This window comes from Nycticebus coucang, chromosome 18, assembly GCF_027406575.1.
Source record: "Nycticebus coucang isolate mNycCou1 chromosome 18, mNycCou1.pri, whole genome shotgun sequence".
In the NCBI taxonomy this organism is placed as follows: Eukaryota; Metazoa; Chordata; class Mammalia; order Primates; family Lorisidae; genus Nycticebus; species Nycticebus coucang.
Genome location: NC_069797.1, coordinates 73,808,916 through 73,823,110, shown reverse-complemented (window position 1 = coordinate 73,823,110; position 14,195 = coordinate 73,808,916). Strand labels below are relative to the sequence as shown.

Genomic DNA, 14,195 nt, shown 5'->3' with positions numbered 1-14,195 from the left:
CCACCTGTGAGTCTGATCCGTCAAGGTAAGAGAAAGCAACGAGTTTATGGGACAAACGTTAAGTAAACATGAATTGTTTATTCAGGGACTCAAGGAGTTCCTCAAGACACGAGGAATTCGGGTAAAGAAAAAAGATCTCTATAAATTTTTTGTTTTTATTGGTGATATCTGTCCTTGGTTCCCCCAAGAAGGCACTATTGATGTTCTGAGATGGACTAGAGTCGGTGATTCTCTAAAAGATTATTATAGAACATTCGGCCCCGAAAAAATCCCGGTTCAGGCATTTTCCTACTGGAATTTGATCTATGAAATTTTAAAAACTTACAACCAATGGCCTGATATCCAAGAAGTTGTTAAAGAAGGAGAAAAGGCGCTTAAAGAACACTCCAGACCACCCTCAGCCTGCCCTTCTGTTTCTGTTCCTATGCCTGAGCCTGACACTCCCCCTGATCCTGAACCTCCCAAACCTCCTGTTAACTCCCTATACCCCTCCCTCGAGGAGCCCCCTCCCGATTTCCTCTCCCCCAAAGAAACGGCCACTTGAGAAAAGGAAGCCGCTAAGTATCACAATTCTGACTGGCCTCCCTTCCCTTCCATCCTAAATCATCCCCCTTCCTATGCTTCTGCCCCTCCATTTTGTGCTCCGATTCTAGGCGTAGACACTCCAATTGAAAATGTCAAACGCAGGGCGGCGCCTGTGGCTCAGTCGGTAGGGCGCCGGCCCCATATGCCAAGGGTGGCGGGTTCAAACCCGGCCCCGGCCAAACTGCAACCAAAAAATAGCCGGGCGTTGTGGCGGGTGCCTGTAGTCCCAGCTACTCGGGAGGCTGAGGCAAGAGAATCGCTTAAGCCCAGGAGTTGGAGGTTGCTGTGAGCTGTGTGAAGCCATGGCACTCTACCGAGGGCATAAAGTGAGACTCTGTCTCTACAAAAAAAAAAAAAAAAAAAAAATGTCAAACGCAAATTATGTCAAGAGATCTCCTCCCTTAAGGACTTACTCCAAATAAGGAAGGAACATTTAAAACTCATTCAAGAGGGCGGGGCCTGTGGCTCAGCGGGTAGGGCGCCGGTCCCACATGCCGGAGGTGGCGGGTTCAAACCCAGCCCTGGCCAAATTAAAAAAAAAAAACAAAAAAAAAAAAACTCATTCAAGAGTTACGTGCTTTAGAATTGGAGCTAAAAATCCCCCCTCCTCTCACCCCAACATTTCATAAACATAGCTCAAAACAAAAACCTTTAAAGGCGCTGCACGCCTTTCCTGTAACTAAGATAAAAGGGGATCCCCCTTCAGAATCAGGACCAAAACCTCCCTCTGATGGGGACGAACACCCCTCGGCAGATGATGCCTCGGATAATGACCACGAGGCCTCCGACTCAGATGCTGAAAAAGCTGAAACTGCCAATCAGCAGTATCGTCGCTTGAATTTCAAGCATGTTAAAGAATTAAAAACTGCTGTGTCCCTCTATAGCCCCACAGCCCCTTTCACTATATCTATAGTTGAATCTCTGAGAGAGCGGTGGCTCACCCCAAATGACTGGTTCTTTATAACCCGTGCCACCCTGCCTGGAGGCGACTATGTCCTCTGGAGAACTGAATATGCTGATAACTGTAAAGAAACAGCAGCCCGTCATAAAACCTCCAAGAAATGGACTAGGGATAAACTCATGGGACGTAGTCCCTATGATACTAACATTATACGAGCTAAATTTTCCCCCGGCCTCCTGGCCCAAATACAGAATGCTGCCCTCAAAGCATGGAAAAAGCTCCCTCCCAAGGGATTGGCAACTACCTCCTTGGCCAACATTCGACAGGGCATCGTTGAACGTGCTCATCAAACCCTTAAAAATACCTTTCACAGGGCAGCGCCTGTGGCTCAGTGAGTAGGGCGCCAGCCCCATATGCCAAGGGTGGCGGGTTCGGACCCAGCCCCGGCCAAACGGCAACAAAAAAATAGCCAGGCGTTGTGGTGGGTGCCTGTAGTCCCAGCTGCTCGGGAGGCTGAGGCAAGAGAATCGCATAAGCCCAGGAGTTGGAGGTTGCTGTGAGCTGTGTGATGCCACGGCACTCTACCGAGGGTGGTACAGTGAGACTCTGTCTCTACAAAAAAAAAAAAAAAATACCTTTCACAAATTAAAAAAGGGAGAATTATACCCCACGAAAGGATCCCCAAGAAACATTCTTCATCATGCCCTATTTGTCCTTAATTTTTTAAATATGGATGCCCAGAGCAAGTCTGCCGCTGACCGCCTTTGGCACCCAGAAACAAATAACAATTATGCCACAGTCCTATAGAAGGATCCACTCACCTCAAAATAGAACGGCCCAGACCCAGTTCTTATCTGGGGCTGAGGATCCGTATGCCTATTTGATACCAAAAAAAATGCAGCCAGATGGCTGCCTGAAAGATTAGTAAAACAAATTGATAACAATTCTAAAATCCAGGGAGAAAAACCTCCCTGAGATTATCTTTCTCCTTTCCCTTCCAGAACCATGGATTTCCATCCATGATGCTGCCTTATCTCCTGATCTTCTACCTCCCGGCACTGGGCTAACCTGTTCCAGCGGTCACCAAGTCCTTCGCTTGGCGCTTCTATTTAACCGAAAACACGACTGATGAAAAAGTTTTCGGCCACCTCCTAGCCACTGCCGACTGCCCGCCTTCTGGATGCAGTTCTACCATTTTTCTTAATTTTACTGATTTTAAAATCTAAGCATGGCATCATCTGAGGCAAATGAGTGGTGGAAATCCTCCATGTACTCCTTACTCATGCCCCTTGCAGGTCCCCTTATTAGCTTGCTATTAATAATCACCCTTGGACCCATTATTCTTAACAAAATCATGTATTTTATCAAATCACAGATTGACTCCCTGGCATCAAAACCCATTCAAGTCCATTATCATAGACTCGACCTTGCAGACCGGGGCCTTGCCGAACCTAACAACGAAGATATTCCTCCGGGAACCGCGAAAGCACTCAGAGCTATGCACGTTAACTCACCATCATATGTGAGTACAACCTGGGTACCTTTTTACGGGGTGCAATAAAGACACTGCAGAGGGAAGGCATAAACAGCCTCTCTGAGTCCCTTGGAAGCAAACCTGATTTGCACAGAGGTTAGCGTTGTAAAAATTTCTCCTCTCCGGGCGGCGCCTGTGGCTCAGTCGGTAAGGCGCCGGCCCCATATACCGAGGGTGGTGGGTTCAAACCCAGCCCAGGCTTCACTGTAACCAAAAAATAGCCGGGCGTTGTGGCAGGCACCTGTAGTCCCAGCTACTCGGGAGGCTGAGGCAAGAGAATCGCTGAAGCCCAGGAGTTGGAGGTTTCTGTGAGCTGTGTGATGCCACGGCACTCTACCGAGGGCTATAAAGTGAGACTCCATCTCTATTAAAAAAAAAAAAAAAATTTCTCCTCTCCTCCCCAAAAGACGCTCAAACTTATCATGCGGTCATTATGCCCGCGGGAGGAATCAGGTCAATACTTCCCCCCAAAAGGTTAATGCCCTCTCTTCTACGCCGACAACTGACAGACCCCAACAATTTAAAAAACTAAAAGGGAGGAGGTGCCGGGAGCCAAAACATATCACAAAAATGCCCCTTGCTATCTTGATTTTACGAGCAAACTATTCTTAGGAATTCAACTGTAAACAGCAACGGTACTTTCCCCTTGCGTATCTCCTCAAAAATGCACCCCCCACCTTAGGGTCCTTCTCCTAGTAATTTTCCAGAAACTAGCCCCCTCCCCGCCCTGTTAGGAATAGCCCTCAGTTACTTCCTCGTTTGTGTGCTTATAAGCCCAGCTGAAAAATAAACTCGATGGAGCTTGATCAGACTCTTGACTTGCTCTCATTCTTTCGTGTCTCTTGTCCCCTCATTGGACTGACCCCTTTGTTTCCCAGGTCCCCGTTGAATTCCCCGTGGGCCAGGGCAAACCTGTGCTTTCTAACGCCTCAGAGAGAGGCTTCTTTCTGCCCCATGAGTCAGCCCTAAGAAGAACAACAGCTCCTTCCATACAGAATCCATCACATCCAATTTCACAGCTTTACAACCTTGACCCTGTTTTTCCAACTTTTGGCTGAAGCCCATTACAGCCTATGAACGGGCACAGTGGCTCACACCTGTAATCCTAGCACTCTGGGAGACCATGGGGAGGGGAACTGCTTGAGCTCAGGAGTTCGAGACTAGCCTGAGCAAGAGCAAAACTCTGTCTCTACTACAAATAAAACAATTAGGCCAGGCGAGGTGGCTCAGGCCTGTAATCCTAGCACTTGTAAGGTGGAGGTGAGTGGATTGCCTGAGCTCACAGGTTCAAGGCTAGCCTGAGCCAGAGGGAGACACTGTCTTTAAAAATAGCAGGGCAGGGTAGTACTCATAGCTCAATGGTTATGGCGCTAGCCACATGCTCTGGGGATGGTGGGTTCTAACCCGGCCAGGGCCTGCGAAACAAACAAAAAAAATAGTAGCCACCTGTAGACCCAGCTACTTGAGAAGCTGAGGCAAGAGAATTACTTGAGCCCAGGAGTTTGAGGTTGCTGTGAGCTGTGACACCACAGGACTCTACCGAGGGCAACAAAGTAAGACTATGTCTCAAAAATTAAAATAAAAACAGCAGGGTGTTGTGGCAGCCACCTGTAATCCCAGCTAATTGGGAGGCTGAAGCAAGAGAATTGCTTTGAGCCCAAGAGTTTGAGGTTGCTGTGAGCTATGATGCCAAGGCACTCTATCAAGAGCAACAAAAACAGACTCTGTCTCAAAAATAATAATAATAATTAGCCAGGTATTGTTTTGTTTTGTTTTGTTTTTTTTTGGAACACTTCACAAATTTGCATGTCATCCTTGTGCAGGGGCCATGCTAAACTTCTCTGTATTGTCCAATTTTAGTATATATGCTGCCAAAGTGAGCACTAGCCAGATATTGTTATGGGCACCTGTAGTCCCAGCTACTTGGGAAACTGAGGCAGGAGCACTGCTTGAGCCTGCTGTGAGCTAGGCTGATGCCACAGATAACTATAGCCTGTCAAAAGTAAAGAGAGAAAGCACAAAAGCGAAAGAAATAGGGCTCTGCGCCTGTGGCTCAAGTGGCTAAGGTGCCAGATACATACACCTGAGCTGGCGGGTTCGAATCCAGCCTGAGCCTGCCAAACAAACAATGACGGCTGCAACCAAAAAATAGCCGGGTGTTGTGGCAGGTGCCTGTAGTCCCAGCTACTTGGGAGGTGGAGGCAGGAGAATCGCTTGAGCCCAAGGAGTTGGAGGTTGCTGTGAGCTGTTGATGCCACAGTACTCTACCCAGGGTGACAGCTTGAGGCTGTGTCTCAAAAAAAAAAAAAAAAAAAAAAAATATATATATATATATATATATATACACACACACACACACACACATACCACATTTTCCTGTCACTTTCTTCCCTTTCTCTGTCATCAGGGCATGTGTAGTTGACTGTTTCTCACCATGTCTTCTCATAAGACTTTCTGGATCAAACAATTTGTAGCCCAGAAACAAAAGCAAAATCATCTCATCCCCCAATGGATTTGAATGAAAACTGATAATAAAATCAGGTATAGCTCCAAGGAGACACCAAGAAGAACCAAAGGGGGTCTATAAAGAACTGCGCATGAGTTGGCACACAAGTCTATGCTGCATCAAGGTCACTGTCATCATGCATATCAAGCTCAAAGTGTCACCACTATCCGGACAGTTGGAAATATTTTTTTTTTTTTTTTTTTATTGTTGGGGATTCATTGAGGGTACAATAAGCCAGGTTACACTGATTGCAATTGTTAGGTAAAGTCCCTCTTGCAATTGGAAATATTTTATTGAGAAATTATTTTCTCTTTTTGTTTATATGCTCTGCATAAGCATGTGAGACCTTTGGTTTGGAAAAAAATGAATAATAGAAAATACAGTACATCAAATAAAGTGGTGGTTGATACAAACTTCAGTTCAAATATAAATATGTACTTCCACAGACACTCAGTATAAACAGTCCTTCTCAAATTCATAGCTCGTATCCACAAATTTTCCTACTCACTAAAAATTATTTATAACACTCAAATCAATATCCATGGCATTTTCACCGTCTTTTGCAACATGTCCAGAGCAGAAAAAAATTTGAGATCTCACAACTAGTAAGAGGCAGAGCAGGAATGCTCACCCATGCAGTTTGGTGCCACAGACCATGCTGTTAACCACTGTGCAAGTGGTTAACTTGCCTCTCTAAAAGCTAAAGTCTCAGGGACAGCCCAGGAGGCCCTCTCTGATCTGGCCTGGCATCTTTTTGCCCTCACCTCCCCAGCTCACCCCCTTCCCATCCCATTCTGCGTCTAGGACACAGTGCTAGCAGGCTGTCTGGAATGCTCCCTCCCTTCACTGCTCCCCTCACCTCCTTCGGGGCTTACTTCCATGTTACTCATAAAGGAGGCCTTCCTGGACATTCACTCCAGCACTCCCAGTATCCTCTCTTCTTGATTCCTCTCCAGAGCATTTCACTATCCACCATACTACACGGTACTCATGTTTCTTTTCTGTCTCCCCACCCAGGTTATAAGCTCCATAAGGGCAAGTATCTTTGCTTGTTTTTGTCATGTTGTTTCCTTGGTGCCTTACAAAAGGTAGGCACTGAATACATACGCAGTGAATGAATCAGTGACTGAAACACTTGACCCAGTACTTCCTATCCTAACCTACAGAGCTCTCAGCATCAAAAGGCCAAGCAAGGGCGGCGCCTGTGGCTCAAGGGGTAGGGCGCCGGTCCCATATGCCGGAGGTGGCGGGTTCAAACCCAGCCCCGGCCAAAAAAAAATCACAAAAAAAAAAAAAAAAAAAAAAAAAAAAGAAAGGCCAAGCAATAGCCCCAAAGGCAACAATTCCTTACCAGAATCCTGGACTTTTTTTTTTTTTTGAGACAGTCTCACTATGTCACCCTCAGCACAGTGCCGTGGTGTCACAGCTCACAGCAACCTCCAATTGCTGGGCTTAAGAGATTCTCTTGCCTCAGCCTCCCAAGTAGCTTGGACTATAGGCGCCTGCCACAACGCCTGGGTTTTTTGTTGTTTTTTTTTTACAGTTTTTGGCTACAGCTGGGTTTGAACCCACCATCTCTGGCATATGGAGCCAGCGCCCTACTCCTTTGAGCCACAGGCACCGCCCCGGCTACTTTTTTGTTGTTGCAGTTGACATTGTTGTTTGGCAGGCTCGGGCTGGGTTTGAATCTGCCAGCCTCGGCATATGTGGCCAATGCCCTAGCAGCTGAGCTACAGGCACCAAGCCTGGATTTTTTAATTATATATGTTTAATCAACTTTCAATTATTCCAGTTGACTAACAGTGTCCTCCTTGCCACCTCCCTTGTCAGTATGAGGCAAATAGAAACATGCACACATACACACACACGTTGACTTCCAAACATATTCCCAAATCACTTGCATACTCATTTATACCCAACACCCTCAGCCCCATCAGCTGGTTTTATATTATCTTCATTCTCTCCTCTTAATCCTGAAAGAAATGAAATTTCTTTTTTCAGTGGAAAGTCTACAAAGCATTATTTTTCTTACTTCTCACTTTAATTTTTGACTCTCCCATGGAGGAGATGAGAAAATATCTAAGTCTCCATAGTCACAGATTCCTAGAGCCAGCCAACTGCTAAAGTTCCAGGGGGTCACCCTCAGGCCCCTCCCCGCACAGCACTGGGGACAGTCGAACTCGAGGTAGGAGGCAGAGGCCCGGCCTGCAGGAGACCCTTACCAAGTTCCAGAAGCTCTCATGTTTGCTTGGATTCTCACTGCCCAGAACATCTGCTGACAAACTGTCCACCTCGCACACATGGAGTCGGACCCAGTCAAGGAGGTGCAAGAGGAGAGGGCCAGCTAGGAGGAAAGATTCTTGTCACACACAAAAACTTCACCTTCATCATAAACAGGTTATGCTTTACCCGAAGTACAAAGAACATCTAACACAGGCGAGCTGGCGAGGCTGTCACACATGTGGTGCTGAATAAAGAACTGGGCTAGGCTCACACCTGTAATCTGGGAGGCCGAGGCGGATGGACTGCCTGAACTCACAGGTTTGAGACCAGCCTGAGTAAGAGCGAGACCTCGTCTCTAAAAATAGCCAGGCACTGTGGTGAGGGCCTATAGTCCCAGCTACTTGGGAGGCTGAGGCAAGAGAATCGCTTCAGCCCAAGAGTTGGGAGTTGCTGTGAGCTGTGATGCCACAGCACTCTATGGAGGGCAACAAAAATGAGACTATGTCTCAAAAAATAAATAAATAAATAAAATAAAATAAATTAGCCAGGTCTTGGCATGATGGTTCATGCTTGTTATCCCAGCTACTCGGGAGACTGAAGAAAGAAGATCTCTTGAGCCCAGGAGTTTAAGGTTCAAATGAGCTACAATAGTGCCACTGGATGCTAGCCTAGGCAGCACAAAATAATGTCTCAAAATTATAATTATTATTGTTGTTTAATAATAATTTTAAAATTAAAAAATCGGCTGGGCATGATGGCTGACACCTATAGTCCCAGCACGTGGGAGGCTGAGGTGTATGGATTGCCAGAGCTATGACACAACAACACTCTACCAAGGGTGACAAAGTAAGATTCATCTAAAAAAATAAATAAATAAATAAATCTACTGAAGATGGCTTGGCACACCTGTAGCTCAGTGGTTAGGGCATTGGCCACATGCACTGGGGCTGGTGAGTTCAAACCCAGCCAGGGCCTGCTAAACAACAATGACAACAATAACAGAAAAATGGCCAGGCGTTATGCTGGGAGCCTATAGTCACAGCCACTTGGGAGGCTGAGGCAAGAGAATCTCTTAAGCCCAAGTTTGAGGTTGCTGTAAGCTATGACACCACAGCACTCTACCAAGGGTAACTTAGTGAGACTCTGTGTCAAAAAAAAAAATAAAAAATCAGGCGGCATGTGTAGCTCAGTGAGTAGGGCATTGCCCCATATACTGAGGGTGGCGGGTTCAACCTGGCCCTGGCCAAACTGCAACAACAACAAAAAAAATAGCCAGCGTTGTGGTGGGTGCCTGTAGTCCCAGCTACTCGGGAGGCTGAGGCAAAAGAAAAGCCCGAGAGCTGAAGGTTGCTGTCAGTTGTGACGCCACAGCACTCTACTGAGGGCAACAAAGTAAGACTCTGTCTCTAAAAAAAAAAAATTTACTGAAGAACATGGGTTTCTGAACTAACTTTAATTTCAGGTAGCTCAGTTCTTTTGCAGGAGTATGAATGCTATGGCTGCCCTGGAATCCCAGCACTATGGGAAGCTGAAGTGAGAGGATCACTTGCGCTCAGGAGTTTATAACCAGCCTCACAAAGGGCAAGACCCTGTCTCTACTAAAAATAGAAAAATTAGCCCTGTGTTATCCATCTGTAATCCCAGATATTCAGGAGGTAAGAGACTCACTAGCACCTAGGAGGCTGAGGTTGCTGTTAGGTAGGCTGATACCATGGTTCTCTAACTTAGGCAACACAGTGAGACTGTCTTTTTCTAATTTTTTTTTTTTGAGGCAGAGTCTCATTTTGTTTTTTTTTTTTTTTTTTTTTTTTTTTAATTTGGCTGGGGCTGGGTTTGAACCCGCCACCTCCGGCATATGGGACCGGCGCCCCACCCGCTGAGCCACAGGTGCCGCCCAGAGTCTCATTTTGTTACCCTTGCTAGAGTGCCATGGCATCATAGCTCACAACAACCTCAAACTCTTGGGCTCAAGCAATTCTCTTGCCTCAGCCTCCCAACTACCTGGCCCCTACCACAATGCCTGGCTATTTTTAGAGATAGCATCTTGCTCTTGCTCAGGCTGGTCTCAAACTCATGGGCTCAAGTAATCCACCCACCTGAGCCTCCCAGAGTACTAGTATAACAGGTGTGAGCCACCGCAACCAACATACTCTTGTCTGTCTATATGTATGTATTTATTTTTTCAGACAGTCTCACTATATCGCCCTCAGTAGAGGGCTGTGGCATCACAGCTCACAGCAACCTCTTGTCTGTATGTATTTATTTATTTTTTAAGACAGAGTCTATGTCGCCCTCAGTAGAGGGCTGTGGCATCACAGCTCACAGCAACCTCAAACGCTTGGGCTTAAGCAATTCTCTTGCCTCAGGCTCCCAAGTAGATGAGACTATAGGTGCTTGCCATAATGCCCGGCTATCTTTTTGCTACAGTTGTCGTTGTTGTTTACCAGGCCCAGGCCAGGTTTGAACCTGCCTGCCTTGGTGTATATGGCTAGCGCCCTAACTACTGAGCTCCATGCTCTAAGCCAAGACTCTTGTCTTTGAAAAAAAAAAAAAAAAAAGAAGGCCAGGCGCGATGGCTCACGCCTATAACCCTAGCACTCTGGGAGGCCAAGGCAGGTAAATTATCTGCACTCATGGGTTCCAGACCAGCCTGAGCAAGAGTGAGACCCCATCTCTAAAAATAGCTGGGCATTGTGGTCGGTGATTATAGACCCAGCTACTCAGGAGGCTGAGGCAGGAGAATTGCTTGTTCCCAGGAGTTTGAGGTTGCTGTGAGCTGTAATGCCACAGCACTCTACTAAGGGCAACAAAGCGAGACTCTGTCTCAAAAAAAGAAAAAAAGAGAGAAAAAAATAAATCATTAAAAGAAATGCAAAAAAACCTGAAGGCTCATTCAGGCAGTAACACTGTACTGACCTCAACTTCATTCAAGATAAATAGAATAATTCCTACTAGACAGAGTTAATATGATACTGATGGGCTGTTCTGCCCCAATCAGTAGTGACAAAATTCTCAAAGTAACATTGCCTCCCACCACCTAATCCCTCCCCGCATCCCTATAATTTTCATAAGGTTGACCAATCCATAATATAAACACTAGTTTCACACTAGTTTAATATTTGTTTTTCAGTATTTTTCAGGGTCATCTGCCTTATGCTTTAGTTTTCTAGAAGGCATAAAAAGTTCTTTTTGCAGCATTTATAAGCTGTCAGGTTTCTTTGGGTGGCTTGTAATGATTCCTGATGGTTATGAAGGCAAGCATTGGAAAGAACATTCTGAGCAACATGACACACAGGCAGAAAGACAAGAAGAGAGCAAAGGATGATAGGAGAGACCTCTGATGTTTTGGCAAGATAGTATGATGCTCACCTGGAGCAACTTCAATAAAAAGAATCTCACACAGGTTCCAAATGAGTTCCATTGCTGATAAAATGGAGACCTAGGGGAAAAAATGGAGATAGGATTTACCTGAAAACATTCCTGATGTTTGTTCTTAAAGCAAAGGAATAAAGCAGGCCTTGACTCCAAAATGGTCATTCTTTGATGCAACAGTTTCTGGTATTCCTTCAGCACGACTTCCAATATGGCAATGAGCAAAAGGATTTTCAGATGGTGGGATGGAGTCTTATATCTTATTTTAATAGCTGTGATTTTATTTTATTGTGCATTAGAACAATTTAAATGATCTTGAAGATCACCAAATTTAATGATCTGCAAGAATTATGCACTACAAAGGGGCTTTGAGTAAAAGGAGTGATAATTTTACAAAAATATTTAGCAGGCTGGGTGCGGTGGCTCACACCTGTAATCCTACCCCTTTGGAGGCCAAGGTGGGTAGATTGCCGGAGCTCACAGGTTTGAGACAAGCCTGAGCCAGATTGAGACCCCGTCTCTAAAACAAATAGTTGGGCATTGTGGCTTCTTTACTCCCAGTTACTCAGGAGGTTGAAGCAGGCGAACCACTTAAGCCCAAGAGTTTGAGGTTGCTGTGAGCTATTAGACCGCGGCATTGGCTCGGCGCCTGTGGCTCAAGCGCTAAGGCACCAGCCACATACACCTGAGCTGGCGGGTCCGAATCCACCCCAGGCCGCCAAACAACAATGACGGCTGCAACCAAAAAATAGCCAGGTGTTGTGGCAGGCACCTATAGTACCAGCTAATTGGGAGGCGGAGGCAGGAGACTCGCTTGAGCCCAGGAGTTGGAGGTTGCTGTGAGCTGTGATGCCACAGCACTCTACCCAGGGCAACAGCTTTAGGCTCTGTCTCAAAAATAAAAAGTAAAAAAAAGACCACAGCATTCTACCAAGGGCAACAAAGTGAGATTCTGTCTCAAAAAAAAAAAGAAAAAAAAAAAGAAAGGGCAGCACCTGTGGCTCAGTGGGTAGGGTGCCAGCCCCATATACAGAGGGTGGCTCAGTGGGTAGGGTGCCAGCCCCATATGCAGACGGTGGCTCAGTGGGTAGGGTGCCAGCCCCATATACAGAGGGTGGCTCAGTGGGTAGGGTGCCAGCCCCATATACAGAGGGCGGCGGGTTCAAACCCAGCCCGGACAAACTGCAACAAAAAAATAGCCGGGCATTGTGGTGGGCGCCTGTAGTCCCAGCTACTCGGGAGGCTGAGGCAGGAGAATTGCCTAAGCCCAGGAGTTGGAGGTTGCTGTGAGCTGTGTGACACCGTGGCACTCTACCGAGGGCAATAAAATGAGACTGTCTCTACCAAAAAAAAAAAAAAAAAAAAATTCTACCAAGGAAAGAGAATTTTATAAGTCATCTTCAAGCTCCAATTAAAGTATAATTTACAGTTCAGTAAAAATAAGTTCATGAAGGCTAGGTGAGGTGGCTCAGGCCTATAATCCCAGCACTTGGGAGGCCGAGGTGGGTGATTGCCTAAGCTCACGGGTTTGAGACCAGACTGAGCAAGAGTGAGATTCTGTCTCAAAAAAATAGCTGGGCATTGGGCGGCGCCTGTGGCTCAGTGAGTAGGGCGCCAGCCCCATATACCGAGGGTGGCGGGTTCAAACCCAGCCCCGGCCAAACTGCAACCAAAAAATAGCCGGGCGTTGTGGCGGGCGCCTGTAGTCCCAGCTGCTCGAGAGGCTGAGGCAAGAGAATCGCGTAAGCCCAAGAGTTAAGAGGTTGCTGTGAGCCGTGTGACGCCACGGCACTCTACCCGAGGGCGGTACAGTGAGACTCTGTCTCTACAAAAAAAAAAAAAAAATAGCTGGGCATTGTGGCGGGCACCTGTAATCCCTCCCAGCTACTTGGGAGGCTGATACAAGAGAATTGCTTAAGTCCAAGAGTTTGAGGTTACTGTGAGCTGTTGACACCATGGCACTCTGAGGGTGAAAAATTGAGACTCTGTCTCAAAAAAAGAAAGAAAAGAAAAAAATGAATTCATGAGTTGAATACAGTTTAAGAAAGTGGGCAATGATTCTAAAAGCTTAGCTTTCTATATCGTGACACCCTGTCAATGCAATGTGGTTAGACTGTATCTTCCATAAGAGCTGAAAACTCATACAAGTGTTTATAATGGAGAGCCCCGTGTTCAAATATTCAAGACCTTGAAGGGAACAAGATGATCCCTGTGACCCCAATGAGCTGCCTGTCTACCTGGAAAGAAGAGAGATTTCTGCCATAACAGGAAATGGAAAGCCACCCCAGTTGGGTGCCAAGGATGCAGAAGGACAGAGTGGTGCCAGAGCAACAAAGGCAGCTCCCCCTTACCTGGCTGCTGAACTGGCGGCCATTGGATGAATCTTTAGCAGCAACTAACAAAATACAAAACATTTTAGGTGAGCAACTAGCAACTTTGATAGTTACACCGTCATATACCAGGTTATATGGCTTCTGCCTTTCTTTCTTTTATGACTACCCATTTTAACAAAACAATTATTTTAATGCTTCATAATCCTCTGTTGTACATCAATGAATCTCAGGCCAAGACCCTCAAATTATAGGCAGCACTTTCAACTGCAACACAGTCACCATAAACGTCTCTGAGAAAGACACAGTCAAGTTATATGAGATTCTGGGTGGCGCCTGTGGCTTAGTGAGTAGGGTGCCAGCCCCATATACCAAGGGTGGAGGGTTGAAACCCAGCACCAGCCAAACTGCAACAAAAAAAAATAGCTGGGTATTGTGGCGGGCGCTTGTAGTCCGAGCTACTAGGGAGGCTGAGGCAAGAGAATCACCTAAGCCCAAGAGCAGGAGGTTGCTGTGAGATGTGACGCCATAGACTCTACCAAGGGTGACAAAGTGAAACTCTGTCTCTAAAAAAAAAAAATGGTATATGAGACTCTGTCAGGCATCTAGAAAGCAGAAGGCGCTCATGGTTAAACTGACTAAATCACCAAAGTAAAAGAAGTAGGAAGAGGGCGGCACCTGGGGCTCAGTGGGTAGGGTGCCAGCTTCATATACCAAAGGTGGCAGGTTCAAGCCTGGCCCTGG

At 46.3% G+C, this 14,195-nt stretch overlaps 1 protein-coding gene and 1 non-coding gene across 7 annotated transcripts in view; both read right to left on the bottom strand.

The window, feature by feature from the left end:
* The window catches only part of NUP85 (nucleoporin 85), a 37,654-nt gene that overhangs the window by 13,829 nt on the left and 9,630 nt on the right, over positions 1 to 14,195 (bottom strand). For all 6 annotated transcript variants that reach the window (XM_053570939.1, XM_053570944.1, XM_053570941.1 and 3 more), the window contains 3 exons: positions 13,473 to 13,516; positions 11,119 to 11,188; positions 7,749 to 7,870 (listed from right to left, as the gene is read on the bottom strand). In XM_053570939.1, coding sequence (XP_053426914.1) covers positions 7,749 to 7,870; positions 11,119 to 11,188; positions 13,473 to 13,516 — 236 coding nt within the window. The remainder of the gene's footprint in view (positions 1 to 7,748; positions 7,871 to 11,118; positions 11,189 to 13,472; positions 13,517 to 14,195) is intronic.
* On the bottom strand, positions 4,799 to 4,904 carry LOC128571360 (U6 spliceosomal RNA). The gene has a single exon (XR_008375790.1). It is a non-coding gene; the product is annotated as a U6 spliceosomal RNA (small nuclear RNA).